The following is a 27,144-nucleotide window of genomic DNA, read 5'->3' as shown; positions in this document are numbered from 1 at the left end:
TTTACATTAAGGAAACTGAATAAAGAAAATGATTACATATTAAAGAAACTAAATATTAACTGACAGCCGTTGCTTTTGCTGGAAATCAGGTGACTGCTTGGAACTTGGTCTTGCATGCATGCATTTCTCACAATCTTCACTCTTCCACATACCTGCAGGTCTTCTTGCGCATGCGTTGAGATTGTCTAGATTTCCATGGCTTATCAAAATATGTTTTACAGCTTTTGGATGTCAATTGGGTTGTACAAATCTGGAAAAGAATTTTAGTCAGCAATCTGCTATCATTGAAAAAAGGAAAAAAAAAATCTAGTTGTCATGTCTTGTATTTGTTATTTTTTCAGTTCTTTTACCTGTATTCTTAGTTTTTCTCCGAATGATACTTTCTGGCCTTCTTGCAGAATTATATTTAAGCCATCATGTGCTGATTTAAATCAAACTAATTCTGGTACCGGGATGATTACAGGGAGAAGGATTACAGGAAGAGAAGCCGCAGCAGAAGTAAGGGTAGATATGAAAAGGAACGGCATCGTGGCAGGCATAGGGATTATCGCCGTAGAAGTTGGAGCCGAAGCAGAAATCACAGTCTTAGTCATAGGTATCACAGAGACCGTGGAAGAGGCAAAGATGATGATGAGAGGCGTAGTCGAAGTCGGTCTTATGGGAGCTACTAACTTCTTTGTTGTCATCGTCAATTTTTAAATTAATTTAGTTCTTTATAATTGTTTTATGAAGCCAATTGGTGTATGTAATAGTCCTTCCCCTGCTCGACGTAGTCTTAGTCCCCGGAGGAGCCCATCTCCGCGTCAAACAACTTCAAGGGGTGGAAGTCCAGATGCTCTCTCAATTGCAAAGAGCGGTCTCCAACCCCCAAAAATTCTCTCCTCCTCGTCGTGGTACTGATTCTCGTAGCCCTACTCCTCGTTCTGATGCTGATGTGAGTTCTGAAACCCTCTCTCAATTATTTTTTCCACATTTGAAAGTGTTCATTAAATTGTTATATTTTATATTATTTTCCAGGAGTAAGAGACTGAAGTGCAGTTTGATGGATTGGCTTGCAGCTGTGTGCGGCTGCTTTTGTCTTTCAGAATATTCAGATATATAGTATCGTCTCTCATCTATTTAGTGGTCTCTAGAACTGATTTCCCTGAACTTATTCCTAAGGTTGAACTCTTTCTTGTACTGGATCGATGGTTTGTTTTGATGATATCTGCATCTAATTTATGCAGTTTGACATCATAAGAAATGTCTTACCCCCTTGCTTTATAAATCTACAGTTTCTGTAATGCTTTGAATTTTAGCATCCTTCGTAGTTTTCATCTATAAATTTGCTTTGCTCTATGATTTGGCTTTCCTGTTGCATAAACTAAATTTAGATTATTGAATAATTTACTTATATGAAACCTTTATTGGCCTTCTATAGCTGTGATCATGAGGAGTAGTTGTTGCTGATGGACGAGATGATGCAGCAGCTATTGATGCTGTGCTGTTTTATGATGATGCAGTAGCTGTTGATGCTGCTTTTACTTTCCTGTTGATTGCTATAATTTCTTGCTGATGACAGACTGCGGCTCCTTTAAAAACTTTCTAATTGGTAAGTATAACAAACTTGAATGTAGTCTTAAATCACATTGGAACTCTAATTTTGATGCCCAGTATAGATATGTGATGTTAAGCTGTAGGTAACTGATAAATAGATTTGCTGCTTGATTCTCAAGGATGCTCGATTTATCTATGCAACCTTGCTACGGCTTAAGCTTATTAGATGCATTTTATATGTTATTAGGAGAGAATGTTGTGATTTTTTAAACTTGAAGGGATGTGTCTGTATTTTGTTACAAGTCTGAATGGCTTTCTTTGAAATTTTCTTGAATAGTAATATACTGTAAAAACTCTTATGTAGCATGTTCCGTGCGTTGCCTGGACAATAATGAAGATGATGAAGAAATCGAAATTAAATTTTTGGCTATTGTATTTTGTCTGAAAGTATGCGCCATGAATATTTCACATCTATTTTGTACGTGATCCTTGCAAGTCTTTCAACCATTTTTAATCTCAATTTTGGGTTTTATAAGCAATTACCATACCACCCTTGAAATTCTGTCTGCCCCAAAAATTAAAATAAATAAATAAATAAATTGATGTATTAAAACCTTTAAATGACTGGTGATGATTAGACCCTATTTGGTTTAGATAAAAATTATATCTCAGTAAATTTTGATAAAAAGTGAAAAAAATATGGTTGAAAATAAGTTTTAAGAAATCGGAGTCAAAGAGGGGATTATTCGGTTTAGGCTCAATAAAATTTTTGAAGAGTGTCTTCAAGAGACTCTATTTTGAAAGAGTATACTCTATCATTTGAAAAGCATTTCTAAATTTAAAGAAATAAAATTTTGAAGTATTTCAACAAATTCTTTATATTTAACACTTAGTTTTACTACAAAAAATATTTTAAATTTTTTTCTATATTTGATTTTAACTAGTTTTCCTTTAGATTATTTTATTATTTTCCTACATTAAAAATTGAAACATTTTGACTGCATTTAATAATAGAGAGTGGGTTTGGCTCTCCAAATGTTAATTAAAAGAGTCTCTTAAAGTATGATTTTAAGGGTTGATTCTTTAAAACAGAAAGTATCTTATATTTAAAGAGTCTCTTAAAATTATCTAATGACCTTAATGGTGAGGAGTACGCTAAGTTTTATTTCTTCATCCATTTTTATTGACTTGGAAAATTTAGAATCAAGCATGGAAGTAGTAAATTATGGTACGTCGTTGTAGAGTAAGTAGATAAATGTTTGTTTAGTTCTAGCAAGTGAACATCTAGAGATTGAGAAATTGAGCTATACAGCACATAAGCAATATGTGATTTTATTATTATATAGTAGAATTTGCTGCTCAATTTATCTATGCAATCCTATTCTGGTTTAGCTTATTGGATGCTTTTTATGTTGAAGAGAGAATGTTGCGAAACTTGAAAGGATGTCTCTGTATTTGTCAGAAGCCTGAATGGCTGTCTTTGTAATTTTCTTGGATAGTAAATATATTGTAAAAACTCTTTCATAGCAAGTTCCATGGACCATATGGCCTGGACAATAATGCAGAAGAACAAGAAAAAAGAAATTAAATTTTGGCTATAATATGTTTAAAATACTGCGCGATAAATATTTCTATCCCTTTTTGACAACCATTAAAAAGGGGTTTTTTTTATTTTTTTATTTTGAAATAATGAGTTTTGAAATAGTGATTTTTTTTTAGGATGTGGTTAAAAAGTAAAAAAAAAAATTTGAATTTACTTGTAAAATATTTTATTGTGAGAATATGTGATTAAAAATGAGTTTCAACCAAAAAAAAAAGGAGTTTTATTTTAATGATTGTCAAATGGGAAATGCATTAGAGTAAAAATTTAAAAGTCATGTACTTGTACTTGATCCATATAAATTTTTCAGCCATTTCTAATCCATGTACTTTTGAGGTTGCAAGAAATGGTGAGAACTATAAACCAATGTGAAGTAGCTAACTTTCTTTTTCATTGTTTTAGACGAAACAAATGAGTTGCTGCCCAGATTTAGACTAAACAACTTAATTGCATTTTTTCTTTCTCTGCCACTAAAAGACAGACGATGACTTCAGAAGTCTTCTAACACTCCAAAAGTGTTTGATAATAGAATGCTGCCTTCTGCTTCCTGGAAGAATGGACATAGGGAGTGGACTTGAAATTCTTCCCCATTACATACGTAGATTTTATTTCCAATTTTGCATTTATAAATTACAGTTTCATAGCATCTAAATTAATTCAAGCACAAAGTTTAATAATGAAGATGATCGAGAAAACGAAATTAAAATTTTGGCTATTGTATTTTGTCTAAAAGTCTGCGCCCTGAATATTTCACATATATTTTGTACGTGATCTTCGTTAGTCTTTCAGCCGTTTTTAATCACAATTTTGGGTTATATAAACAATTACCACCCTTGGGAATTCTATTTGCTCCAAAGATTAAAATAAATAAATAATTGATGTATTAACACATTTAAATGACTTGTGATGATTAGACCCTGTTTGGTTTAGATAAAAATTATATTTTAGCAAATTTTGATAAAAAGTGATGGAATCTTGTGAATTAAATTATGGTTGAAAATGAATTTTAAGAAATTAGAGTCAAAGAAGGGCTTATTCGGTCTAGGATCAGTAAACTTTTTGAGGTTGTAGTCACGTCTAATGACCTTAATGGAGAGAACTATAGACCAATACGCAGTAGCCATTTTGTTTTTTGCACTTTTTCTTTGATCCATCGTGCGTAGTATTTTGTATTGGACTTTCAGCAATAATTGATTTGCTGCCCAATTGTGAAAAAATAAGGGATAGAAACTGACACGATGACTTTAGAAGTCTTTTACACTCCAAAGTCTTTGAAATTCTTCCCCATTACATACGTAGATTTTATTTCCAATTTTGCATCTATAAATTACAATTTCATGGCATCTAAATTAATCCAAGCACAAACTAAATCCCAGTTTAATAACCATGTTGAAGTACCCCATTTTTACATTTTTCTTGTTCCTGCCTTTTCTCTTCTTTGTTTGTCTTAAACCTGCTTCTGCTTCTTTTGCAGAAGCAAATGCTCTACTGAAGTGGAAAGCCACTTTCAAAAATGAGAACAATTCCATTCTAACTTCTTGGACTCATCCAAAAGCAAGGGGTAGTCCTTGCAATTGGTTTAGAGTTTCTTGCATTGATGGAAGTGTCAACAGCCTGAACCTTACAAATGCAAATATTAATGCCACCCTCAATAAGTTTCCATTCTCGTCTCTCCCAAATCTTGCTTTTATCGATTTGTGCATCAACCGACTTTTTGGCTCCATTCCACCTCAAATAGGTAAACTCTCAAAACTCGTCTATCTTGATATATCCACAAATCAGCTTACAGGAACAATCCCATCAGAAATAGGCCGACTAACTAGTCTTCAAACTCTTCATTTGGTTGAAAATCAACTTAATGGCTCGATTCCTTCTGAAATAGGACAACTAGTGTCTTTAAGTGAGCTTGCATTGTACAGTAACAAACTTGATGGTCCAATTCCTGTTTCTTTTGGCAATTTGAGAAACTTGACCTTTTTGTATCTTTATAATAATTCTCTTTCTGGATTTATACCCCCTGAAATGGGAAATCTCTCCAATCTTCTAGAGGTTTACATGGACACCAACATGCTGACGGGGCCCATACCTCCCACTCTAGGGAACTTGAATCAGCTGCAAATTTTGAATCTTTTCAAAAATAAACTTTCTGGTTCGATCCCTCCTGAGTTGGGGAAGCTAAAGTCACTTGAAACCTTGAGTTTAAACTTAATTCTCTTTCTGGATTTATACCCCCTGAAATGGGAAATCTCTCCAATCTTCTAGAGGTTTACATGGACACCAACATGCTGACAGGGCCCATACCTCCCACTCTAGGGAACTTGAATCAACTGTAAATTTTGAATCTTTTCAAAAATAAACTTTCTGGTCCGATCCCTCCTGAGTTGGGGAAGCTAAAGTCACTTGAAACCCTGAGTTTAAACAATAATAATCTCACAGGTTTGATCCCAGCCTCTTTAGGCAAAGCTACGGGTCTAACCATTCTGCACCTCTACGCTAATAACCTTNCATTAGGTGACCTGAGCAATTTAGAATATTTGTTCCTTCGTCAGAACCAACTTTCCGGTCCCATTCCAAGTGAACTAGGAAAATTGAAGAAACTTGTTGTCCTGGAAATGGATGAAAATCAATTTTCTGGTCATTTGCCAGAGTTATGTGGCGGTAGGTTAATACAACATTTTACTGTGGATAACAATAGACTTTCAGGTCCAATCCCTAAAAGCTTGAAAAATTGTTCCAGTTTAACTAGAGCCCGATTTGATCACAACCAGTTTTCTGGGAATCTGTCGGAAGAATTCGGTGTCTATCCAAATTTGACATTCATGGATCTAAGTGACAATAAATTCTATGGTGAACTCTCCAATGATTGGTGTATTAGCAAACAACTAGAAACATTGAAAATAGCGAAGAACAACCTTTCAGGGAGCATTCCTCCTGAATTTGGAAATTTAAGTCAAATACAAGTACTCGATCTTTCTTCAAACCAGTTATGTGGGGGGATCCCAAAGGAAATTGGGAAGTCAATTTTACTTCTGAAAATTGATCTGAATGACAATCAAATTTCTGGGCATATACCTCACGAATTGGGATCATTGTCAAGCTTAAATTACCTAGACCTTTCGAGAAACAGACTGAGAGGTCCAATACCTGAAAATTTTCCAAATTCTAGGCAGTTGTTTCACTTGAATTTGAGCTACAATTTTTTAAGCCAAACAATCCCGGTTCATATTGGTAAGTTAACTCATTTGTCTGCATTGGATATGAGCAGTAATTCACTTACTGGAGAAATACCATCTGAAATAGGATTTTTGTCAAGCTTGGGAATGTTAAACCTCTCACACAATCGCCTCTCTGGATTCATTCCTGAGAGTTTTCAAATATTGCCTGGCGCTGTGGACATCGATATATCCTATAATGAGTTGGAGGGCCAAATTCCTAATGGCAAGCCCTTTCAGAATGTCTCCATAGAAAAACTACGAGGGAATAAAGGATTGTGCGGTAATATTGCAGGATTGAAACCATGCAAAGTTCCTCCTCCTGTTGAAAACCACAAGACAGGGAATGGTCTCAAACTCATTTTGAGAGTTGTACTTCCCCTTCTTGGGGCACCTCTACTTCTATTTGCACTCGTTGGCATCCTGATCATGTATGATCGCAGAAAGAGGAATTCAATAGATGCAGAAGATGATTTGCTTTCCATATCATCTTTTGATGGAGTAGTCATGTATAAAGACATATTAGAGGCCACCAAAGAATTTGATGCAGCATTTTGCATTGGAGAGGGTGGATGTGGAAGGGTTTACAAGGCGAAGCTTCCATCACAAGATATAGTAGCAGTGAAAAGAATTCATTCATTGTCTGAAATGGCAAATCGTAGAGCGTTTTTAAGCGAAATAAGAGCACTGACAGGAATCAAGCACCGGAACATTGTGAAACTTTATGGTTTCTGCTCAAATGCTCAACACTCGTTTTTGGTCTATCAATACTTTGACAGAGGTAGTCTTGCCAAAACTCTAAGTATAGATGAAGAAGCTAAGACATTGGATTGGCCGAAAAGGGTAAATATTTTGAAGGGTGTGGCTCATGCTTTGTCTTACATGCATCATAGTTGTTCTCCTCCAATTGTTCATCGAGATATCTCAAGCAACAACATTTTGCTTGATACAGAGTACGAGGCACATATTTCAGATTTTGGAACTGCTAAGTTTTTGAAATGCGACTCATCGAATTTGAGCGCTCTTGCAGGCACATATGGTTATGTTGCACCGGGTAATATTTTTTCTTTTTTCGTATATATCATCCACGGATTGTTCATACATGATTTTAATTGTATTTGTTCACTGATGTTTTGGCAGAGCTTGCTTACACAATGAAAGTGACAGAAAAGTGTGATGTGTACAGCTTTGGAGTGTTGGCTTTGGAAGTGATCAAAGGAAATCGTCCTGGTGACAGTCTCAGACATGGAGAATTACAGTTTAAGGATTTTTTGGATCCGCGCATTCTATATCCCAACCTCGAAGAAGAGGAGATTTTGATGTTCGTTGTTAAATTTGCAACTAAATGCATTCACTCCAATCCACAATTTCGTCCAACCATGGACGTTGTTTCTGATATGCTTAGTGCATCCACCACCATCTCAGTGATTTCTTAATAGCATGAATTTTATGAAAGTTTGCAAATGATGCCAATTGTTTTTATGTATTTTTTTTCCTTTGATGTATTTTTGCTATTTAGGCATCAAACTTTTCCTTGTTTATTGTTTACTATGAATATTGTTATTTTGTACCAAAAGTAGTGGATATGGCAAAACTACCTTGCAGAAAGTCATATGAAATGGAAACACTTTTCCCTTGACTTATAATATTTTGGCTTTAAATTGTTTTAAGATGTGGAAAGATTTCTATCCTTTGATATAAAATTCATCACGTTGTTTAGATGATATCGAGTTTGTAGTATTGTTACTAATTATCTCCTTTATTTATCTTAAACCTGCTTCTGGATCTGCCGTTGAAGCAAATGCTCTACTGAAATGGAAAACCAGTTTTGAAAATCCCTACAATTCACTACTAAATTCATGGACTTTTGAGCCCCATAATTCCACCAATTTTTCAAGCCATCCAAAAGCAACTGCCAATCCTTGCAATTGGTATGAAGTTTCTTGCATCTATGGAAGTGTTCATAGCTGAACCTCACAAATGCAAGTATTTATGCCACCCACTGTAAATTTCCATTCTCGGCTCTCCAAGACTTGTTTATTTGAATCTAATCAACAATCGGCATTTTGGATCGGTACCTGTTAAAATGGGAAATTTCATCAATCTTGTACAAGTTGACATGGACACTAACTTGATGACAGGTGCTATAACTCCTCCAAATCTAGATACTTAAATTTGGAAGTATTATCATTTAATTTTTTCTTAAAATCATAAATGCGAAAGGACGAATTTAATTGAATAATTTACTTATATGAAACCTTTATTGGCCTTCTATAGCTGTGATCATGAGGAGTAGTTGTTGCTGATGGACGAGATGGTGCAGCAGCTATTGATGCTGTGCTGTTTTATGATGATGCAGTAGCTGTTGATGCTGCTTTTACTTTGCTGTTGATTGTTATAATTTCTTGCTGATGACAGACTGCAGTTCCTTTAAAAACTTTCTGATCATGTCATAACTGGTAAGTATAACAAACTTGAATGTAGTCTTAAATCACGTTGGAATTCTAATTTTGATGCCCAGTATAGATATGTGATGTTAAGCTGTAGGTGACTGATAAATAGATTTGCTGCTTGATTCTCAAGGATGCTCGATTTATCTATGCAACCTTGCTATGGCTTAAGCTTATTATAAAAGGGAATATGTTATTAGGAGAGAATGTTGTGATTTTTTAAACTTGAAGGGATGTGTCTGTATTTTGTTACAAGTCTGAATGGCTCTCTTTAAAATTTTCTTGAATAGTAACATACTGTAAAAACTCTTATATAGCATGTTCCGTGCGTTGCCTGGACAATAATGAAGATGATGAAGAAAACGAAATTAAATTTTTGGCTATTGTATTTTGTCTGAAAGTATGCGCCATGAATATTTCACATGTAATTTGTACGTGATCCTTGTAAGTCTTTCAAACATTTTTAATCTCAGTTTTGGGTTTTATAAGCAATTACCACCCTTGGAATTCTGTCTGCTCCAAAGATTAAAATAAATAAATAAATTGATGTATTAAAACATTTAAATGACTGGTGATGATTAGACCCTATTTGGCTTAGATAAAAATTATATCTCAATAAATTTTGATGAAAGGTGATGGGATGTTGTGAGTCCTATGAAAAGTATGGTTGAAAATAAGTTTTAAGAAATCGGAGTCAAAGAGGGGATTATTCGGTATAGGCTCAATAAAATTTTTGAGGTTGCAACCACATCTAAGAGCATCTTGAAGAGACTCTATTTTGAAAGAGTATATTCTATCATTTGAAAAACATTTATAAATTTAAAGAGTTAAAATTTTGAAGTACTTTTACAAATTCTTTATATTTAACACTTAGTTTTACTACAAAAAAATATTTTTAATTTTTTCTATATTTGACTTTCACTAGTTTTCCTTTAGATTATTTTATTATTTTCCTACATTGAAAATTGAAACATTTTGACTGCATTTAGAGAGTGAGTTTGGCTCTCCAAATATTAATTAAAAGAGTCTCTTAAAGTATGATTTTAAGGGTTGACTCTTTAAAACAGAAGGTATCTTATATTTAAAGAGTCTCTTGAAAAATGATCTAATGACCTTAATGGTGAGGAGTGCGCTAAATTTTATTTCTTCATCCATTTTTATTGACTTGGAAAATTCAGAATCAAGCTTGGAAGTAGTAAATTATGGTACGTCGTTGTAGAATTAGTAGATAAATGTTTGTTTAGTTCTAGCAAGTGAACATTTTGAGATCGAAAAATTGAGCTGTACAACACATAAGCAATATGTGATTTCATTATTATATAGTAGAATTTGCTTCTCTATCTATCTATGCAATCCGATTATGGTTTAGCTTAACGGATGCTTTTTATGTTATGACTATTAATTGATCAAGGGGAATATGTTAATGTTATTTAGAGAGAATGTTGCAAAACTTGAAAGGATGTCTCTGTATTTGTTAGAAGCCTGAATGTCTGTCTTTGTAATTTTCTTGGATAGTAAATATACTGTAAAAACTCTTTCATAGCATGTTCCATGCCTGGCCTGGACAATAATGCAGAAGAACAAGAAAAAAGAAATTAAATTTTGGCTATATTATGTGTAAAATACTGCACGATAAATATTTCTATCCTTGTTTGACAAGCATTAAAAATGGAATTTTTTTCTGAAAATAATGAGTTTTGAAATAGTGATTTTTTTTTAGGATGTGGTTAAAAAATAAGAAAAAGTTCTGAATATTTTACTGTAAGAATATGTGATTGGAAATTAATTCCAACAAAAATAAGAGTTTTATTTTAATGAATGTCAAACAGGGAATGCATTAGAGTAAAAATTTAAAAGTCATGTACTTGTGCTTGATCCATATAAATTTTTGGAAAAATTGTAGCAAAAGCTCCAAACCTTTGAAACATTAATAGACTTTTCTCAAATCTTTCATTTATTGCAGTTGTCACCCCTAATATTTTCAAACGTTGCAGATGAGACCCCTTTAGACGGTTTCAGTCAAAAAATTCGTTAGTTGATCGAAAATTTGGACTTTAACCACATTTTAATCAATTATAAAGGGACAAAAATGGTAACTTTATATTTACCACTTTAAACAATTAAAAAAACCTAAATCAAAAACCAAAAAAAAAAAAAAAAAAAAAAAAGAAAAAAAAAAGAAAAAGGGATTTTTTTCCCCCACCACCTCCGCCTCTGACTGAAACCACCAGTCTCAAGCAATGGTGTATTGAAAGAATCTTGTCCGATTTCCCTCTTTCTTCTCAAATTGGTGGCAAATTTCACCATTTGAGCACTGACGACATCGGGCACCACAGTCAAAAGGCACTGGATCGTAAACCCCCGTTCCCTCACCACAACAAACACCAGCTTTTTACCTACAGCTCGAATCAGAACATCCTGGTCTTTTTTGGACAATTTCTTACTTCCTTCCTTCTTCATTTTGCCATTGATCTTCATGGTTTGTTGGGTTTTGTGATGTTTCTTCAGAAGCAATTTTTACAGAGAAAGGATAGGGATTGCGTAGGGTTTTTGAGGCCGTCATCATCACATTTAGCGCCTGGGGAGTTGTACCGAAATCGCTTCTTTTCTCTCTTCCACTTCTGATACCACCTCCACCTCTTGATGTTGAGGGTTCTGCCCCAATATGTAATGGATCTAGGATGAATGACCCTAGGAGAGAAGAAAATGAAACAAAAATGTGTTGAATTTAGCCCAAAACACTGTAGCTTTAATTGTCGAAGAAGGAAATCAAGAGCTTTGCTACAGCGGAAATGATTTGATGTGTATGGATCTCATTTTGAAATGGAAAGGGATATGGAAACAGATACCTTCTGCTCACCGAGGTCACAAAATCGTGATATCAGGGGCAAGAGTGTAATATCTTAAATTAATGGAAAGAAAAGTCAAATTAAAAAAAATTACAAAAGATAAAAAAAAAATGGCAGTGGACACTCAAAACAATCCATTATAAATCTATCCAAACCATTAATTAATAACACACACACAAAATACACACTCAAAGTAAAACGATATAGAGAAGAAGAAGAGAGAAAAAGAGAAAGTAAAAAGAAGGGGGGAGGGGGGGGGGAGAAAAAAGAGGAAGAGAAGAAAGAAAAAAGAGAAAAAATTCGCCAATGTGTTAGGAATAAAGTGCTATATACTATTAGACTTGAATTTCTCAATTTTGAAAGGTAAGTAAAAAGTTACTTATTGGAAGGTTATGTTTGATTTTATAATTGTTAGATTGTTAGATTAAATTCAATTTTATTGAAAGGATTAAGTATAATAAACTATGAAATTAAGTAAAATGAAAGAAAAATTAGTTTTAGTAATTAAAGAGACTTTAGAAATCGCCTAAACGTGAAATAATTAAGATTTCGTATCACCTATTTAATTAATGAAATTTCTTAAAATAATTAATTATTGATTTAAAAATTAGAACATATTTCAGACGACGATACGAATATCGGAACAGTTTACCAATCGAGTTGATTTTAACGTACATAGTTCTGTGAGTGGAAAAATATAAATATTTTTAAAATATTTATAAATTAAGTATATTGTTAAAGTATGTTCAATTATATACAATTATGTGTTTGAATTACATCGTTATTATGGAAATATCTTTTATTATGATGCATGTGGGATTTCAAAGATTGTATATGGTATATTGTGAATTGAAATATGAGATATGATTTTGAGATCGACCAGAAAAGTACCTGTGATTATATATTTCTTCTAATTCGCTGAGAGGTTTTGATCGTGTTTTATACTACACTGAGGGATCTTGGACCGGGGATGAAGGGGTCTGGACCATGTACATATAGTTCACTGAGGGGTCTTGACCGTATTCTAGAATTGATTATGAGAGATCTTTGAGACCAACTTTCGTTCTCGGAGGGAGCCAAAGGCCCATGGCAAAAGTTCTTAGTCCGAGGGGCAAGTTACATATTTCAGTCAGAGAGTGCATTTTTTGTGAATTTTTAGCACGTTTGATGTGATGATATTTAATGACCTTATGTGAATATTTCACTTTTTGGCTATAATTACATGATGGTAGCTTGTGAATTATCAAATGATATGAATTTGATTTTCAATAAAAATATATAAATGAAAAAATATATTTATTTTGAACTTCTCCACTCACTGAACTATTAACTCATATATTTTTCCACATTTTTCCTTATCAAGCAGCAGTTGAGTATCTGTGCATTTTTTGGAGTTGAGCCTTGATTTTGAAGTCAGACACATGACAGAGTTTGTTAGTATGACTCATTTCATAGAACATGTAGTCAGTGTTTTGGGACGCATGTTCATGCCTAGATGTGATTTTGCATCACTCGTAGATAGTTATGGGGCTCACTATATATTTTGTATCCATATATACATTTCATTTTATTTCTTGGTAAAAGTTGAGGTTTCGACTTATCTTTATTGTATTGTGTTATTGTTTGGGATTTGTGTGAAATTGATCACAAGTTGGTTAATCCTGTTTACACGGTAGATAATGTCGAAATTCTGTTAGCAAAATGATATATAAAAAGTGATATATTATACTTGTAATAGCCTTGATAGTGGGTTCGACTTTTAGTTAGTATCTATCATCGGTGCATGCCACGTCTAGGTCCAGTAGTGTTACACGGGGTGGGGTGTGTCAGAGAGAGAGACCGACATTGTTAGGGGTTGGGGGTGAAGGAGAAGAAGTCTTTTTCCTTTTTATTTTGTTTTATTATTCTTTTTTTTTTTATTTAAGTTTTTTAAAGTGAAAAATATAAAGTTACCATTTTGTATAATTAATTAAAATGTGGTCAAAGTCCAAAATTTCGGTCAACTAACAGAATTTTTGATGGAAACCGTCCAAAGGGGTCTCATCTGCAGCGTTTGGAAAGGTTTAGGGAAAGTCTGCTAATGTCTCAAATGTTTAAGGCTTTTGCTGCAATTTTTCCTAGATTTTTCAACCATTTCTAATCACAGTTTCTTTTTTTCTTTTTTTCTTTTTTTTTTTGTCATATAGACATTGACCACACTTGAATTCTATCTCCTCCAAAGAAGGTTAGGAGTTAAAAATAAAATAAATTGGTAATAATTATTTGGCCGGGGTTCTGTTAACTTTTGAGCTTGCAGGAAATGGTGAGAACTATAAACCAATATGAAGTAGCTAAATAAATGAGTTGCTGGCAATTTTGACAAAAATAACCGATAAAGACCTGGATTTGCAGTTTTTTTTTCTCTGCCCATTAAAGACAGACAATGACTTCAGAGGTCCTTAACACTTCAAAAGTCTTTGGTAATAGAATGCTGTCTTCCAGCAAGAATGTACTTAGGGAGTGGACTTGAAATTCTACCCCATTACATACGTAGATTTTATTTCCAATTTTGCATCTATAAATTACAGTTTCATATCATCAAAATTAATCCAAGCACAAACGAAATCCCAGTTTAATAACCATGTTGAAGTACCCCATTTTTACATTTTTCTTGTTTCTGCCTTTTCTCTTCTTTGTTTGTCTTAAACCTGCTTCTGCTTCTTTTGCAGAAGCAAATGCTTTACTGAAATGGAAAGCCACTTTCAAAAATGAGAACAATTCCATTCTAACTTCGTGGACTCATCCAAAAGCAAGTGGTAGTCCTTGCAATTGGTTTGGAGTTTTTTGCAGCATTGACGGAAGTGTCAACAAGCTGAACCTCACAAATGCAAGTATTTATGCCACCCTCTATAAGTTTCCATTCTCGTCTCTCCCATATCCTGCTTTTATCGATTTATGCATCAACCGACTTTTTGGCTCCATTCCACCTCAAATAGGTAAACTCTCAAAACTCGTCTATCTTGATATATCCACAAATCAGCTTACAGGAACCATCCCATCAGAAATAGGCCGAATAACTGGTCTTCGAACTCTTCATTTGGTTGAAAATCAACTTAATGGCTCGATTCCTTCCGAAATAGGACAACTAGTGTCTTTAAGTGAGCTTGCATTGTACAGTAACAAACTTGATGGTCCAATTCCTGTTTCTTTTGGCAATTTGAAAAACTTGACCTTTTTGTATCTTTATAATAATTCTCTTTCTGGATTTATACCCCCTGAAATGGGAAATCTCTCCAATCTTCTAGAGGTTTACATGGACACCAACATGCTGACAGGGCCCATACCTCCCACTCTAGGGAACTTGAATCAACTGTAAATTTTGAATCTTTTCAAAAATAAACTTTCTGGTCCGATCCCTCCTGAGTTGGGGAAGCTAAAGTCACTTGAAACCCTGAGTTTAAACAATAATAATCTCACAGGTTTGATCCCAGCCTCTTTAGGCAAAGCTACGGGTCTAACCATTCTGCACCTCTACGCTAATAACCTTTCTGGTCCTATCCCACCAGAGTTGGGGAATTTGAAATCTCTCGGTGAACTAGAATTGAGCGAAAATAATCTAACTGGATCCATCCCTGCTTCATTAGGTGACCTGAGTAATTTAGAATATTTGTTCCTTCGTCAGAACCAACTTTCCGGTCCCATTCCAAGTGAACTAGGAAAACTGAAGAAACTTGTCGTCTTGGAAATGGATGAAAATCAGTTTTCTGGTCATTTGCCAGAGTCATGTGGTGGTAGGTTAATACAACATTTTACTGTGGATAACAATAGACTTTCAGGTCCAATCCCTAAAAGCTTGAAAACTTGTTCCAATTTGACCACAGCCCAATTTGATCACAACCAGTTTTCTGGGAATCTGTCGGAAGAATTCGGTGTCTATCCAAATTTGACGTTCATGGATCTAAGTGACAATAAATTCTATGGTGAACTCTCCAGCAATTGGTGTAGTAGCAAACAACTAGCAATTCTGAGAATTGCAAAGAACAAACTTTCAGGAAACATTCCTCCAGAATTTGGAAATTTAAGTCAAATACTTGTACTCGATCTTTCTTTAAACCAGTTATATGGGGGGATTCCAAAGGAAATTGGGAAGTTAAGTTTACTTATGAATCTTCGCCTGAATTACAACCAACTATCTGGAGATATACCTGAAGAATTGGGATCACTGTCAGAGTTGATGTACCTCGACCTTTCTAGAAACAGATTGGCAGATCAAATACCAAGAAATTTAGCAGACTCCAAGATATTGTATCACTTGAATTTGAGCAACAACTATCTAAGTCAGAGAATCCCTGTTCAGTTTGGTACGTTAACTCATCTGTCCGAGTTGGATTTGAGTAATAATTCACTCACTGGAAAAATACCATTTGAATTAGGAAAGATGCCAAGCCTGGAACGGTTAAACCTCTCCCAAAATCACCTCTTTGGACCGATTCCTGATAGTTTTCAGGAAATGCATGGCCCTGTGGAGATCGATTTAACCTATAATGAGTTGGAGGGTCCAGTTCATGCTGGAAAATCCTATCAGAACTTCTCCATCAATCAACTACGAGGGAATAAAGGATTGTGTGGAAATATTGCCGGACTACTACAATGCAAAAGCAAAAACCACAAGACAGGGAATAACAACAAACTCATTTTCATCATTGCAATCCCTCTTCTTGGTGTTCCTTTACTTCAATTTGCATTCATCGGGGTCTTCATTGTGTATAAACACAGAAAGAGGAATTCAATGGAAGTGCATGATGATTTTCTTTCTATATCCAATGGAAGACTCGTGTATAAAGACATCTTAGAGGCCACAGATGAATTTGACACGGAATTTTGCATTGGGGAGGGAAGTTGTGGAAGGGTTTACAGGGCACAGCTTCCGTTAGAAAACACAAGAGCAGTAAAAAGACTTCATTCCTTGCCTGAAGTGGTGACAGTAGCAGTGAAAAGGCTTCATTCCACGTCTGAAATGGCAAACCATAGAGCTTTCCTGAATGAAATAAAATCTTTGACAGAAATCAGGCACCGAAACATTGTGAAACTTTATGGTTTCTGCTCAAATGCTCGACACTCGTTTTTGGTTTATGAATACCTTGACAGAGGTAGTTTGGCCAGAATTCTAAGCATAGATGAAGAAGCTGAAACATTGAATTGGCCTAAAAGGGTAAATATCGTGAAAGGCGTGGCTCATGCTTTGTCTTACATGCATCATAGTTGTTCTCCTCCAATTGTTCATCGAGACATATCGAGCAAAAACATTTTGCTCGATTCACAGTACAAGGCGCATATTTCTGATTTTGGCACTGCTAAGTTTCTGAAATGCGATTCATCAAATTGGAGCGCTCTTGCAGGAACATATGGCTACATTGCTCCAGGTAATATTCCTTTCGTGCTGGTTTACCACTTGGCTTACAGAATGCTGACTTGGCAAGATTTTGCACCTTTTTGTACAAACAACAAAGTTAAATTCATCCGTGAAATCTTACCAGCTCAGCACATGTAACCCCATCTATTAAAAAAATTTATACAAGTAGCATTTTCCTATTTCTTTTTCTTGCATTCCTTTCAAGAACATAGATATGTGACTTCATTGTATTCATTCGCTGCTTTTTGGACAGAGTTTGCATACACGATGAAGGTCACTGAAAAGTCTGATGTGTATAGCTTTGGAGTGTTAGCATTGGAAGTGATCAAAGGAAAGCATCCCTGTGATTACATCGAATATGTAACACCTCCATCGCATCATTGTGCTTTACAATTGAAAGATTTCTTGGATCCGCGCATTTTCTATCCCACTCGAGAAGAAGAGGAGATTCTGATGTTCATTATTGAACTTGCAACTAAATGCCTGCACTCAGATCCACATTTAAGGCCCACCATGCAATATGTTTCTGATGTGCTGGTGCATCCACGGTAAAATCTAGTCAAGTTAAACTTGAATTGCTAGAAGGTTTCCCAATAATGCCACTAGTTTTTATATAGTTTTGTTTTTTTTTTTAGTTTACTATTGTGCTTTGAATACTTCGTTTCGCACACTTTGATAATGTCACGAGCATAATATGATGGAAATTGTATCGGGAATGGTTAATATTGATTTATGTACAAGATTCAATGTATAATTTCATACCATTTGATAGTTGCTTCAGCGTCAAAAAATTTTGTAGGATGTGAAGCTCTAGTTTTTCCTTTTTCCCTTCACAAATAAGTGCGACGTGCATCTCCAACAAATATTATTTATACACTTGGCCTAGAGCGCTTTCTTGATCAGTCTTCCTAGTAAAGCTGGTCCATGAAATAAGCTACTTTCAATATCTTCATCACGTTCTTCTCTCAACATTTATACGAACATGAGTTTACCGAATAATATAAATCAAATGAAGAGTTGATATAATTATTTCCAAAGAAGTTGTTTTATTTATCTAAAATCTATCCTTTAGTTTATTAGCATGGTTGAGAGCTCGACGAATGTAATGGCATTAATATTGTTTAGACATGATCGGTGGGTGCAAAACCATAAATCGAGAATTACCACGGGAGTACAACTAGATTATATTTGGTTAGGTGGAAGAGTAGTGTTCGACAACATTATCGAAGAAAGAGAAGTTAAATCTTGTTCATTTTACAGTTCCATCCTCCCTACTGTGTATCAAACATGCACTTGGAAAATAAATATTAGGTAAGATGTTAGTTTGGATTCAATAAATTGAAAAGTTACTTAAATAAAAGGCGACGAGTGTGTTTTGTAATTTGGATTCAGTTATATTTATCATATTGTTGATTATTTCAACTTTTGGTTCCCCTAGTTAGCTCATATCGGAACGGGGGAGACAACGTAAACTTGACTCTATTAAAATCAGACGCTAAACTACTGCACGAGAAATTTTCGAAGAAGGCTTACGATGATGATGACATCATTAGGATTTTGTTGACAAGGAGCAATGCACAGGTCAAGACGACGCCAAATCAATACAAAAATGAATTCGGAATAGACATAAACAAGGTAATGCAAAAACTAAAACAGTAAAGTTGTAGTAAATGCAGGTTAACCCTTTGAAAGTGAGGTGACAAGACACCGACCCGTGATTATAGCTTAAGAAATGGATTTGGAGGCGCTCTGGTTTACAAGTTTTTAGGTTCTACATCCACCACTTTCTTCCTTCAAAACTACGTTCAAGAATCCTAAAATGCAGCTACAGTATTGGTGTAACTTGGATCACATTAGAACAAGTTCATGTGCAAATACTTCGCATGGACACAAACTATATGAGTAAACAAATGCTTACTTCCAAGTCCCTTAAACAAATCAAACAGAGGACTAAAAAAAAAACAGATAACTTTCAGTAATGTCATCGAGTCTAAGGAGTTTAAAACAGCTAGTGAGACTGTCGAAGATATTTAAAGTAAAATAAACAAAATGAACTAACCAAATTCAGTAGAGCCAATCACTTCATTAACATGAACAAAGAACAGTAAATACAATCCAATTAGCCAACTCTTCATAACACTGATCAACATGTTAATCAACCCTAAAACATACCAAAACCCACCACACAAGGGACAAATCGTATTGAAACAAATCCCTTCTAAATAAGATCAAAGAAGAGCCAAAGGATGATGACAATGTATAATAAGAAAACAAATCCCATCTAAATAAGATAGACACAGGTAAATGAACAGTTGAGTTAGACCTAACAAGTTACACCAGAGCAATGCTGCTCTCACCACCCGGGGGCTTGCGGACCCCACCTAGGTAGTCCCGAGATTCAGCTTTCCCATCGGCAAATATATTACTGCCACTCATTTCTCGCAATTTAGCAGAACTCAGAGGCTTCTCAGCAGATGCAGGTGGTGTATCTCCCTTGAAAATATTGTTGCCCGAAAGCTCAGCAAATTTCTGGTTAGGAATCTTCTTTGCTGTCTTGACAACTGGTTCCTCACTCAAAGCACCATTATTCAGGCCTCCAGCACCCTACAAATGAGGGGAAAAAAATTGAGAACCAATTAGAAAAATGAAGAGTCTCAAATTCCATAAAAACGAAGACGTGGATCAACAATACCAAAAAGGATATATACACAATTAATTAAAATAAGACATCGTCCAATTTGTGGCTGAACTCATTCGATCTTAAACTTTAACGGAACCTGTTCTCAATTTTACCTTTCCAATGACAATTTTCATCAAATATTATATAAGCTTTTCCTTTTATTTTCTAGGTTGAGAAACGAGGAAAAGTGAGAGCTATCAGAGCTATCGTAATGACAACATTCACAGCATGAGCATATTTGCCTACATTGACAGATGCAGGTTCTCCAATAGTAACGCTTTCTCGTAATGCCAAAGCGCGAGCAGACAAGGTGCGAGGTTGAATTTCAGGTGGCGGAGCAAAAATATCATGCCCACTGAGCTCCTTCATTTTGCCGTCGGAAATTTGTTTCTTCAACATTGCCTCGGACTCACTTTCCAAATTTCCACTTAACTCCCGCTGCTTTGCCACTTCAGGCAGACTAGTTGGCTTCTTGGGAGAAACTGTTTCTTCTTCACCAAAAGAAATGTGACTGATTCCCGCCAATGCTTGCTATTAACAATTCAACCATCAAAGGTAGGTAATAAATGTACCAAACTCATCATATAGAATTGTATAACAAGATTTAGCTTAACCAGAAAATATCAAACAAATACCTGGTACATTCGTAATCCAGTTTTGTTCACCGAGTTCTGCTCAGTATCCTCAGATTCAGATGCTCCATTTTCACCCTTGGATTTGAATATGCCACTGCCAGTCATTTCCTTCATTTTATAGTCGGAACATGGTTTCCTGGAATGGCCCAAACACTAAAAGTTTTCAGCAATTTTAACAGAAAGTGGTACAAAACGGATAGATAGAACCAATAAAATTGAAAATGATAAAAGAGCTATACCGTGCTTGCATGAAAAAGAAAAAAGTACTGCTTTTTCATCTCATTAGCGTTTAATCTTGAGATAACAATAACAATAACCATATTAAAACATATAAAATGTTTGAAAAGAGGTGAAATGGACTCGTTATCTGCTCCCGTGGTACCATCAAGACCAATAATGTCTGATTCAATCAAGAATAGCTAATTTTTGTTATCAATCAAGAATTTAACTACATGCTACAATATTCTTCATTTATGCTAATAATGTTGGTTCTCCCGGTTCAATCTTATGATATGATGAAAGAATTAAATTCCATAAATTCAAGAGTGTCAATCGAATTCAATACTTGAAGAACTTAGGTAAGATATGAAATGGCAATAAAAGGTTTTCAAAATGAGAATATTAGAAACACAGAGGTATATAGAGATCTCACTAATTCAGTAACTTCTTGACTAAACAACAAGGCCAATTGAACAATCATTGACAAAAACTTTGAATATAATAATAAATTAATCCAAAAATGAGAAACATGAATAAATTTATAAACGAAATAATAAATGAGAAAACCGTGAATATGATAATAATTCATCCAAAGATTTACAACAAAACAATAGCGAAAAAATTCTTTGTACCATAGCATTTATTGCTCGAATTAGAGTCATAAAATCAGTTTGAAAAAAAAAATTAAAAAAAATGAAGATTGAAGATTGAGAAATAACAAGTAAATTCAATACACAAATTGAGCTAGATCTTTAACCTTTTATTCAAGCTCTCGACTTCTTCATCCGTAACCTGACCTCCAAACACCACCTTTCTGATGCCATCGGATGGCTGTAATTCATTATTTCAAAATTAAGCAAAAACATCTAAATTTAAGAATAAAAGAAGCAAGATAAATAATTCCGTGAAATGGATTTAACTTCACCTGGTGGGAACGGGCGGATGAACGGGAGGCAGAGGCCGTCGAGGGCGAATATTCCGGAGGATTCTCAGACCAGGTCAGCAGATCTGCCGTTGATGTGTGAGGTTTCCTCACCGGCGTGTTCTTCTCCATTTCAAAATTTATTTTTCCCAAAAATCAAAATCAAAATGCTCTGTCTTTTTGCTGAACTGAATCGAATCAGTTTATTTTTCGTCTTCTTGTTCTAAACCTCGAGATCTGAGTGCGATGAATAGATATCACGATGACCGATTTCCTCTGTGCTCCTCGAGATTTTTTCTGGGTTTTTTTTCAATAACGTTTGTTGGGAGCTAGAGAGAGAAACTCTTACAGTAGCCGAGTGACAGTAGCGAGTACCCAATAGTCAGACTTGGATTGAATTCTTTTGAACTTTTATTCCGCTCTGTTTATACGGGAGCATGTGCACTGGCTCGACAGGCACGTGGCCCTGGCAGAGTAAGCCCACATTAGTATTCCTATAATACCCATGATATATGCCCATAACCCCTGCAGCTTCTTTTGAATTTATGTTTTTATCGTAATTTTTGCTATTTTCAATCCTTAAAAGTAATTTATTTTGACTACAAAAATAAGGAGACGATAATTTTCAAAAAGGATTAATCTTATTGTACATAGGGGGTACATAAGGGTGTCCATTATGGACACCCGACACCCCCTATTGGAGGGGACGTCGGTGGGTCAGGAGCTCCTTCCAATAGAGAAATGCCGAGTATTCATTATGGACACCCTTATGTATCCCCCTATGTACATGTAGCAAAGTCCTTTCAAAAATCAGTTCTAGCTAGGGCTGTAAGCAAAAATCGCAAAATCGAATCGAAATCGCATTTTAGAAATCGTCGGTTTGGTGCTACGTGAACCCGATTAACGAAATAATTTTGACCCAAACCAAACCGGTCAAAATAGTTGGGTTTAGATTTAAGATTTAAATTGCGGTTTAAAATTGAACCGGGCAGGCGAAAAATATATATAAAAATAAAAAAATGAAAAAATGAAATTTTTTGAAAATTCATTCAAATATGTAAAATTCAATAATTTTGTTATTTGTGAGTATTTTTGTCAATTCTAATTTTCTAATACAGATATATTATTATTATTATTATTATTATTATTATTATTATTATTATTATTATTATTATTATTATTATTATTATCGAATAATCCTAATATATATTTAATAATTTCAAGACTAACATAAACTATCAAAAGCCTTTTTCCTCTTCAAAATTTAGATGAACTACAGTCGACACCTAATACAGTTTTGAGCCACCGGCACCACACTTCTTTTTCAGATTTTTCACACCTCTTCAAAGTTGAATTGAAGTCCATTATACCAAATTTGAGACAAAGAGGTCCTAAACCTTCGGTGATAATATTTGCTACAAATAAAGTTTCAGTTCAATAATTTTTTGGAGCAAACTAAAGTAAGAATCTGAAATTAAATATGTTTCGTAACATCATACAAACGTAAATTTGTGTAATTATTATGTTTAGATATTATAAACAATTGCTTTATTATTGTGGTTGGTTATTCTCTTTGCTTAATCAGTATTCTTTTTTTCAGATATGATAATCACGAGATCTTGTTGAACATAATTATGTTTTTTGGACCTTATATCTAATTTAGTAGACTTGTATTGTAATATTATTGTATCGTCATTAGCCTAAAAAAGATGAACAAAAACGAAAAAAACTATGTTTTAGTTTATTGTGATTTCACTTTGATTTAGTTGATATTTAAATTTATAGTAAATATATTTAGCCCCTGTTTGAGCCATATTTTTCATATCATCATAATGAGAAAATTTACTATTGAAGAGGAAGTTGGGTCCGACACATGAAATAGCAGATAACAAAGGCGACTGGACTTGTGGAATAATGGTCCAAATTTTCATCTTTTTGTCCCAAAAATTTGGTTCAAATAAGGGCTTAGTTTGTTTTAAATTCATTACTAATGAAATATAAATATATATTAAATTCAATAAATTAATAACATAAAAGTAGACGGGCAAAAAAATATATGGCGAAACCGACGGTTTAAAATCGGACCAAACCGTTAGATTTTGGTTTGAGTTTTTTTTCAAACCGTTCAAAAACCAGTAAAATCGAATCGCTTACACCCCTAGTTCTAGCTCTTGTTTGAGTTCCATTTTGAGAGAAAAATGTATTGTTGAATAGTGATTTTTGGAGATTATGTGGTTAAAAATTAAGAAGAAATTTTCTATTTATGTGTAATATTATTTTATTTGAGAATGTATAGTTGAAAAAAGAATTTTTAAAAATTGAGTTTTCAAAAAAATGGGGACCTGGAGAACATAATAAGATACATAAAGGATTCAAATTTTAATTCTTGAGCTTGATAGGGGTGAACACGGTTCACTTCTAAAATAATAATAATAATAATTTGATCAAGAAGACACTAATGAATCAAATCGGATCAAAATCAATCATCAATTCTATTTCAAACAAAGTTTACCCAGGTAAATTCAAGAATTTGTTTGACTTTTAATCCAAGAACCTGAATTATTAAACTTTGGTTTCAAAAAAGAATTAATTAAATTTAATTGAAACTAACAAAGCAGAATTTTTTGCTTTAACATAAAATCGAAGACTCTTATGCAAATAAATAAATACTTGGCGGCCTAATAAAGAAAAGCCAGGCAGCTGTGCTGTGAAAGGGCATTTACGTCCTGGAGAAGTATTAACGGTTCCTTACGCTACGCGACCGAGCCTTCCTCATACGGTACCTGATGTAAAGGTGAAGTTAAACCCACGGCCCACGAGACACAAAAATGACCCGGGCTTGCTTCTGGGCTACTGTAAATGAGTTAATTCAATTTTCAAATTACACAAAGCCCCCTTTTCTAAAGGTTGAACCCCAACCTTAAGGAGCTCCACCGATCCTGTCCTGGGCCATCGTGGAGGAGGTAAATCGCAGGATGTGCCTCCCAGGAGCCAGGATGGAGAGCACATGGATAGGCTAAGGCTGTTAACCCATATGGTAACTCCCGCTTACAACAAAGTCAATTCCACCTTGCGGGGAATCGAACTCTGCACACTGCCGCGCTGAGCCTTATCCGCCCTCCCCTTTGCCACTGGGAGATATGTCCTGAGGGCACAAAGCCCTCTTTTCTAAATATTGCATCTACCTGCTCCACTGATATATGAAATCATGCACTTGTCCAAAAGAGTGGAAAATTAAAATATGAAGGGTTTGTTATAAAAACTTTAGTATACTTTGATAAAAAATAAATAAATAAATAAATAGTAAAATATGCAGTTGAAAAGTTTATAAACAATTTGGGTCAATCCAGATTGATTTCTTCATCCTACCCAAAAATTACATCTCAATTATTTTCTAAATTTCCTGAAATTGAAATATGTGTTGTTATTCCAATCGAACTTTGATCCAGTAGACAATGATATTACAGTATTATACTGATATATAGAAATATTGTATCTTGGAAGATAGATGGCACCTTAATATGTTACTTGTACTCCGGGACAAGACACAATGTCAAGATGCAAGGCCGTCTATCCAAATATTTCTCCATTTACATAGTTCATTTGCAAACCAGTGTAGGTGAAATATTTAAGGTCCCATTTGGTACACATTAATGTAAAAATGAGAATGAAAATTATAGTCGTTATGAACTCCACACAAGAGATAAAAAGTCAAATATGACGGTTTGATGTGATGAATAACGGTCATACTTTTCATTTTAATGGGAAACAAACGGAGGCTTAATCCATGTTCAATCAATTTGTAATAATTAGTGGGTCTGTGCTTGAAATGAATTGTACCATATAGTCGCTTGTAGAACTTTGCAACTATAGTGTAGTTGGTTCGACATATGGCTCTGGATCGGTTCAAAGGCCTCAAAAAATAATGTCAATTGCTTAATCAACTCTTATGGCCATGACTCGCAACGTGTACACCATGTGAAATTGTGGTGTAACAGAGTCCCCCAAGTTTAGTTGTACTATTATGTGTAGGTTGGATTTTGTGAAAAATACAAATAAGAATGAAAAGTTTTTGTGATTGCATTAGATATATCACGACTTATGCTTAATAACCTTTGAAATATAAGCTAATATAGGACTCCGCAACTGTAGTACGATCGGCCCCAATCATGGCTTTGGGTCATTTCGAAGGCCTCAAATAGGAGTGACAGTGGTAGCTTAATCGGCTCTTGTGGGCCCATATCTCACTAGTTGCCGTGCATAGGCCTCATAAACCCAAAACCTTTTTCTCCTTTTTAACTATATATTCTTCAAAAAATCACTATTACAAAATATATACTCATAAAAATGAGGCTCAAACAAACCATTAATATTTGTCAGACTATCAAGTCACTTCAAATAATTAATACAATATTAAAAAATAAAAAGAGACTCAACATCAACATCCCAACACAAACTCGATCTCATCTATACAACATGAGCTCATCCTCCTAAATTCAGTCTTACGTCCTCTTATCGCGATCTTACCTTTATAGGCTTCCACTCATTCTCTCGCCAATTAAGCCAAGTGATAATTTATCTCGTCTTCTTGAACATGAGTTATTTATTACGTCCCTTTTATTTCATGTTTTGTTGAAATATTCGAACATTTTAAGTAGGGATTTTCTCCAGGACACCTCAATCGATTGCTCCATGTGGATCCAATATCTTGGTTTCATGATTATGCAACAAGCAAGATGGAGTTTTGCAGGTAAAAGAATTGGTAAAATGTGGCATTGGCAGAGAATAGAACAAACATGACATGTGGTTATAATGACACCAACCTATTTGGCATTTCAACCTAACTTGGGAAACACACCAAAACTATTACCTTAGAGATCCTTAAAAAAAGGTACAATTATTTCATCTTTTCAAGGTTCAATCCCCTTTATTTAACATTATTTTCATGAAAATTTTATCGTTATTAGTTAATAGTTAAATAATGAAGTATCCTAATCAATGGATCATAAAAGCTTGTTAGTTAATAATCTTGTAGTTTATCAACATTCGACTGTTAGTCAAATACAATTCGATATCAAAGTTGGTAAGAAGTCACCAATTCTGCTCCTTTTACATAAATAATAGTAGCGTGGCACTAATGATTACTTAAATCGAATTTTAGAAAGGTGAAGTGCACTACGTAGGTACGATAATAATGAAATTACTCTTTTAAAAATTGTTTGGTGCAGCTTAAAAAACTTGCATATGAATAAACTGAAATATTTGGCCAAAATACCTTACTTTTAAGATAAAGTAGTCTTTTTACAAATAAATATAAAAATCATATAGGATGTGTTTGATTGCGAGCCTAAAATTTACATGGAAATAAAATAAATTCTAGGCGAATGAATTGTCTAGAAATCATTTGTCTAGAAATTGTGAATTAAATGTATTTGATTGATTTTATTTTTCACCTAAAAAACATTATAGTTATCAATTTTGTATTGGTAGGTAGATAAGATGGAGGGACAGCTGAGAGAGAAAGAATGAATGAATTATCTAGAAAATAAAAACATCCTCCCCCTAAAGAAAACATTTTCCTTATTTTTAAGAAGAATATGAATACGTGATTAAAAGTAGGAAAATATTTTCTATAAAAAAAAAATATCA

The 27,144-nt window shown here is 34.4% G+C and overlaps 6 protein-coding genes across 6 annotated transcripts; 5 read left to right on the top strand and 1 right to left on the bottom strand.

The window, feature by feature from the left end:
- The first annotated feature begins 235 nt into the window (after window positions 1-235).
- Window positions 236-1,338, top strand: LOC111376392. Its single transcript, XM_022999351.1, has 3 exons — window positions 236-664; window positions 753-934; window positions 1,018-1,338. Exons 1-3 carry the CDS (start codon window positions 316-318, stop codon window positions 1,021-1,023), a joined length of 537 nt encoding a protein of 178 aa, XP_022855119.1. The 5' UTR covers window positions 236-315; the 3' UTR covers window positions 1,024-1,338.
- Window positions 1,339-4,522: 3,184 nt separating this feature from the next.
- On the top strand, window positions 4,523-5,398 carry LOC111376407 (MDIS1-interacting receptor like kinase 2-like). The gene has a single exon (XM_022999370.1). The coding sequence runs from the start codon at window positions 4,523-4,525 to the stop codon at window positions 5,396-5,398; it is 876 nt and encodes a 291-aa protein (XP_022855138.1).
- A 249-nt stretch (window positions 5,399-5,647) lies between these two features.
- On the top strand, window positions 5,648-7,889 carry LOC111376390 (MDIS1-interacting receptor like kinase 2-like). The gene is made up of 2 exons (XM_022999350.1): window positions 5,648-7,402; window positions 7,489-7,889. The coding sequence occupies exons 1-2, from the start codon at window positions 5,749-5,751 to the stop codon at window positions 7,782-7,784; spliced, it is 1,950 nt and encodes a 649-aa protein (XP_022855118.1). The 5' UTR covers window positions 5,648-5,748; the 3' UTR covers window positions 7,785-7,889.
- Window positions 7,890-14,267: 6,378 nt separating this feature from the next.
- On the top strand, window positions 14,268-15,002 carry LOC111376406 (probable leucine-rich repeat receptor-like protein kinase At1g35710). The gene has a single exon (XM_022999369.1). The coding sequence runs from the start codon at window positions 14,268-14,270 to the stop codon at window positions 15,000-15,002; it is 735 nt and encodes a 244-aa protein (XP_022855137.1).
- A 3-nt stretch (window positions 15,003-15,005) lies between these two features.
- Window positions 15,006-17,774, top strand: LOC111376405 (MDIS1-interacting receptor like kinase 2-like; the record flags this gene model as incomplete). The annotated part of the gene is made up of 2 exons (XM_022999368.1): window positions 15,006-17,049; window positions 17,293-17,774. Coding segments are annotated over 2 exons (2,343 nt in total), but the record flags the coding sequence as incomplete, so codon positions are not given.
- Window positions 17,775-19,094: 1,320 nt separating this feature from the next.
- On the bottom strand, window positions 19,095-21,908 carry LOC111376389. Its single transcript, XM_022999349.1, has 5 exons — window positions 21,499-21,908; window positions 21,331-21,404; window positions 20,355-20,490; window positions 19,966-20,250; window positions 19,095-19,643 (listed from the first exon to the last, which is right to left on the bottom strand). The coding sequence occupies exons 1-5, from the start codon at window positions 21,625-21,627 to the stop codon at window positions 19,371-19,373; spliced, it is 897 nt and encodes a 298-aa protein (XP_022855117.1). The 5' UTR covers window positions 21,628-21,908; the 3' UTR covers window positions 19,095-19,370.
- Window positions 21,909-27,144: the final 5,236 nt, after the last annotated feature.

Source organism: Olea europaea, unplaced genomic scaffold (genome assembly GCF_002742605.1).
Source record: "Olea europaea var. sylvestris unplaced genomic scaffold, O_europaea_v1 scaffold1500, whole genome shotgun sequence".
Classification (NCBI taxonomy): Eukaryota; Viridiplantae; Streptophyta; class Magnoliopsida; order Lamiales; family Oleaceae; genus Olea; species Olea europaea.
Note: the sequence above shows the minus strand (reverse complement) of the source record. Positions and strands in the feature narration are given on the sequence as shown.

What these genes read in the sequence shown, in the direction of transcription:
- LOC111376392 (XM_022999351.1), top strand. Translation starts at nt 316, where the DNA reads ATGTCTTGTATTTGTTATTTTTTCAGTTCTTTTACCTGTATTCTTAGT. An exon ending in CGAAGTCGGTCTTATGGGAG is followed by an intron (nt 665 to 752) that starts CTACTAACTTCT and finishes TGTATGTAATAG; the next exon opens with TCCTTCCCCTGCTCGACGTA.
- LOC111376389 (XM_022999349.1), bottom strand. Translation starts at nt 21,627, where the DNA reads ATGGAGAAGAACACGCCGGTGAGGAAACCTCACACATCAACGGCAGAT. An exon ending in CATCCGCCCGTTCCCACCAG is followed by an intron (nt 21,405 to 21,498) that starts GTGAAGTTAAAT and finishes AATGAATTACAG; the next exon opens with CCATCCGATGGCATCAGAAA. An exon ending in GAGAACCTGCATCTGTCAAT is followed by an intron (nt 19,644 to 19,965) that starts GTAGGCAAATAT and finishes CCTCATTTGTAG; the next exon opens with GGTGCTGGAGGCCTGAATAA.
- LOC111376406 (XM_022999369.1), top strand. Translation starts at nt 14,268, where the DNA reads ATGTTGAAGTACCCCATTTTTACATTTTTCTTGTTTCTGCCTTTTCTC.
- LOC111376407 (XM_022999370.1), top strand. Translation starts at nt 4,523, where the DNA reads ATGTTGAAGTACCCCATTTTTACATTTTTCTTGTTCCTGCCTTTTCTC.
- LOC111376390 (XM_022999350.1), top strand. Translation starts at nt 5,749, where the DNA reads ATGGATGAAAATCAATTTTCTGGTCATTTGCCAGAGTTATGTGGCGGT. An exon ending in ATATGGTTATGTTGCACCGG is followed by an intron (nt 7,403 to 7,488) that starts GTAATATTTTTT and finishes ATGTTTTGGCAG; the next exon opens with AGCTTGCTTACACAATGAAA.